At 40.7% G+C, this 2,454-nt stretch overlaps 1 protein-coding gene across 1 annotated transcript; it reads right to left on the bottom strand.

Moving 5' to 3' along the window:
• Positions 1–162: 162 nt before the first annotated feature.
• Vajk1 (chitin-binding protein vajk1) lies at positions 163–1,650 on the bottom strand (the record flags this gene model as incomplete). The annotated part of the gene is made up of 1 exon (XM_017606489.1): positions 163–1,650. A coding segment is annotated over one exon (1,140 nt), but the record flags the coding sequence as incomplete, so codon positions are not given.
• Positions 1,651–2,454: the final 804 nt, after the last annotated feature.

Raw genomic sequence — 2,454 nt, 5'->3', positions numbered from 1 at the left:
AAAAAAAAATAATTAAAATAATAATTGGTAAAAGATCAGTTATGTTTAGGTGTGTTTTAGTACGTGTCTCTCAAATTCCAAAACGTTTCGCCTAATTCGAGTTCCAAAACGTTCCATTATCACGATTACGTTATTTTTGTTTTTCTTCTCAATCAACTCAATTTTCATACTTTTCCCCTTTTCGACTCAATTCGACTCGCATCATCCATATCTATACTATATCCTTATGCGCACACGCACGTTCGCCTGCTCGCTTGCTCGCTCACGCTCTGCATCGTCTCAACGTATGTAGTTAGCGTGCGCTCACAAAAGCCTTACTCACAACTTTTTTCTCAATGCTGTAATGAAAAAAAGAGGGAGAGAGAGGGGGAAGGAGAGCATACGTGTAGCGGAGAGAACGTTGACGGAGAGCAAGGCAAAGGCATTTTAAGGCATTTGTATTTATGAATGAGTGTGTAAATATATGAGAATGAATGAGAGATGGATGGAGTGGTGGAGTGAAATTCCATATTAGTATCCATGCTCCTCATGTTCGTATTCGCCAAATGATTCCACCTCATCATGACCACCGAAGTCGTAGCTCACCTCATGACCACCAAAATCGTGGCTCTCCTCGTGATGGTACTCCTCATGATGGTGAACGGGCTCGTGTTCCTTGATTTCCTTGTGAACGAAAACGGGTTCCTTGTAGGAGATGTGTTTCTCATGGTATTCAGGTACGTGTTTCTCAATGTGAACGGGCACTGGTTTCTCAACGGGCACCTTGACTGGGTAGGGCACATGTTTTTCGACCTTGACTGGAATTTCCTTGACAACTGGGTATGGGGCGGGCACATGTACTTTCACTTCGTATGGTACTGGTTTTTCAACATGCACTGGCACGGGGTTATCATAGGGTACATGCACTGGCACGGGCACCTTCTTGATCACTGGCACTGGTACTGGTTTCTCAACATGGTATGGTACTGGTTTCTCAACATGATACGGCACTGGCTTATCGACATGCACCTTGACGGGGTAATGTACAACCTTCTCAACTGGGTATGGTTTTTCGACGGGCACATGCACCTTCACTGGGTAGTGTACTTTCTTCTCAACTGGATAAGGTGCGGGTACGTGCACTTTTACGGGCACATGCACCTTCTTTTCAACTGGATAGGGGGCGGGCACATAAACTTTCACGGGCACTGGACGATCGTAGTGCACATGCACTGGGTAGGGTATCTTCTTTTCAACTGGATAAGGTGCGGGTACTTCATGTGGCACCTTGACGATTTCCTTCACCTCATAAGGTATATGCTTGACCACGGGATATGGTTTGGGCACTTTCACCTTAATCGGTACAGGTATGTGCTTCTCGACGGGCACATGCACATGCTTCTCGACGGGATAAGGTTCGGGTATTTTCTTGATAATGGTCAATGTTTTTTCCTCGTGAATGGGATGATGGTACTCATGGTGGTAGTCCTCGAAATGATGTAGGCCACGTTTGGTTTTGGTGCTTTCGCTATCGTCGGCGGCAGCAGCGGCGGAGGATTCCTTGGCACCTTCTTTCGCGGACTCAGCAGATTTGGTTTCGACAGCTTTCTCCTCTTCGGCGCGCGTGCTGATGGCCAGCAGCAACACCAGGGCAAGCAATGATGCTGAACGCTGTTATAGGGAGAAAAAATAGAGCCGGAGGGAGAATAAAGAGAGATAGAGAAATGAAAATAGGGAAGAGAGAGAGAGAGAAATAATATGGGATATAGAGAGAGTGAGCGCAATATGGAGAAGGATAAGAAGAAAGAGGCAAAACATTAAGGAGCATTAGTGGGAATGGGTTTTAGGAATGGGAAAATATGCGTACGAATTTAATCGGAAACGCAGGAAATTGGGAAATATTTAAGAATTGGACGTAGTGTGAAACATTGAAGCGCAGAAAATGAAGATTTTTTTTGGAAAACAATGAAAAAGAAACAAAGCTTTGTGTTAAAAAATTTTGGATACAAATCATTTTATATATTCAGAAAACAGTAAGTGTGAATCTGGCCTTTTAGGTTTAAAGAAAAACTCAGTTTTCGGTTAGAAGAAAAGAACACTATTTTTGGAGTTCAGAGAAAGTTTTTAGCTTCTTAATAAAACTTTCAAGGAAAAATTAAATTTTAAACTTGTAAAAAATTGGAGCAACACCTTTTTTAAACTCATTATAGAAAACCAAGTGTTTGAATCAAATCTTCTCATTAAAAAAATAGTGTTAGATTTTTTTTTATGCTACTTTTTAGTTATATTTTTTGTTTTTAAATTTTAATCTCAATTTTTAAGACGAACATGAAGAGCAAATACGCTCGTAAAATTTTTGGTAAAGACATGTCAAGAATATTAATTTTTTGGATCGAAATTTCGCTTTAAAAAAAGTTTTAAAAATGATTTTCGTCCTTTTGAAAAATACTATGAAAAAAAATTTAAGAGCAAGTA

This window comes from Rhagoletis zephyria, unplaced genomic scaffold (assembly GCF_001687245.7).
Source record: "Rhagoletis zephyria isolate East Lansing unplaced genomic scaffold, Rhagoletis_zephyria_1.1 Rzeph_scaffold_44467, whole genome shotgun sequence".
Taxonomy (NCBI): Eukaryota; Metazoa; Arthropoda; class Insecta; order Diptera; family Tephritidae; genus Rhagoletis; species Rhagoletis zephyria.
Note: the sequence above shows the minus strand (reverse complement) of the source record. Positions and strands in the feature narration are given on the sequence as shown.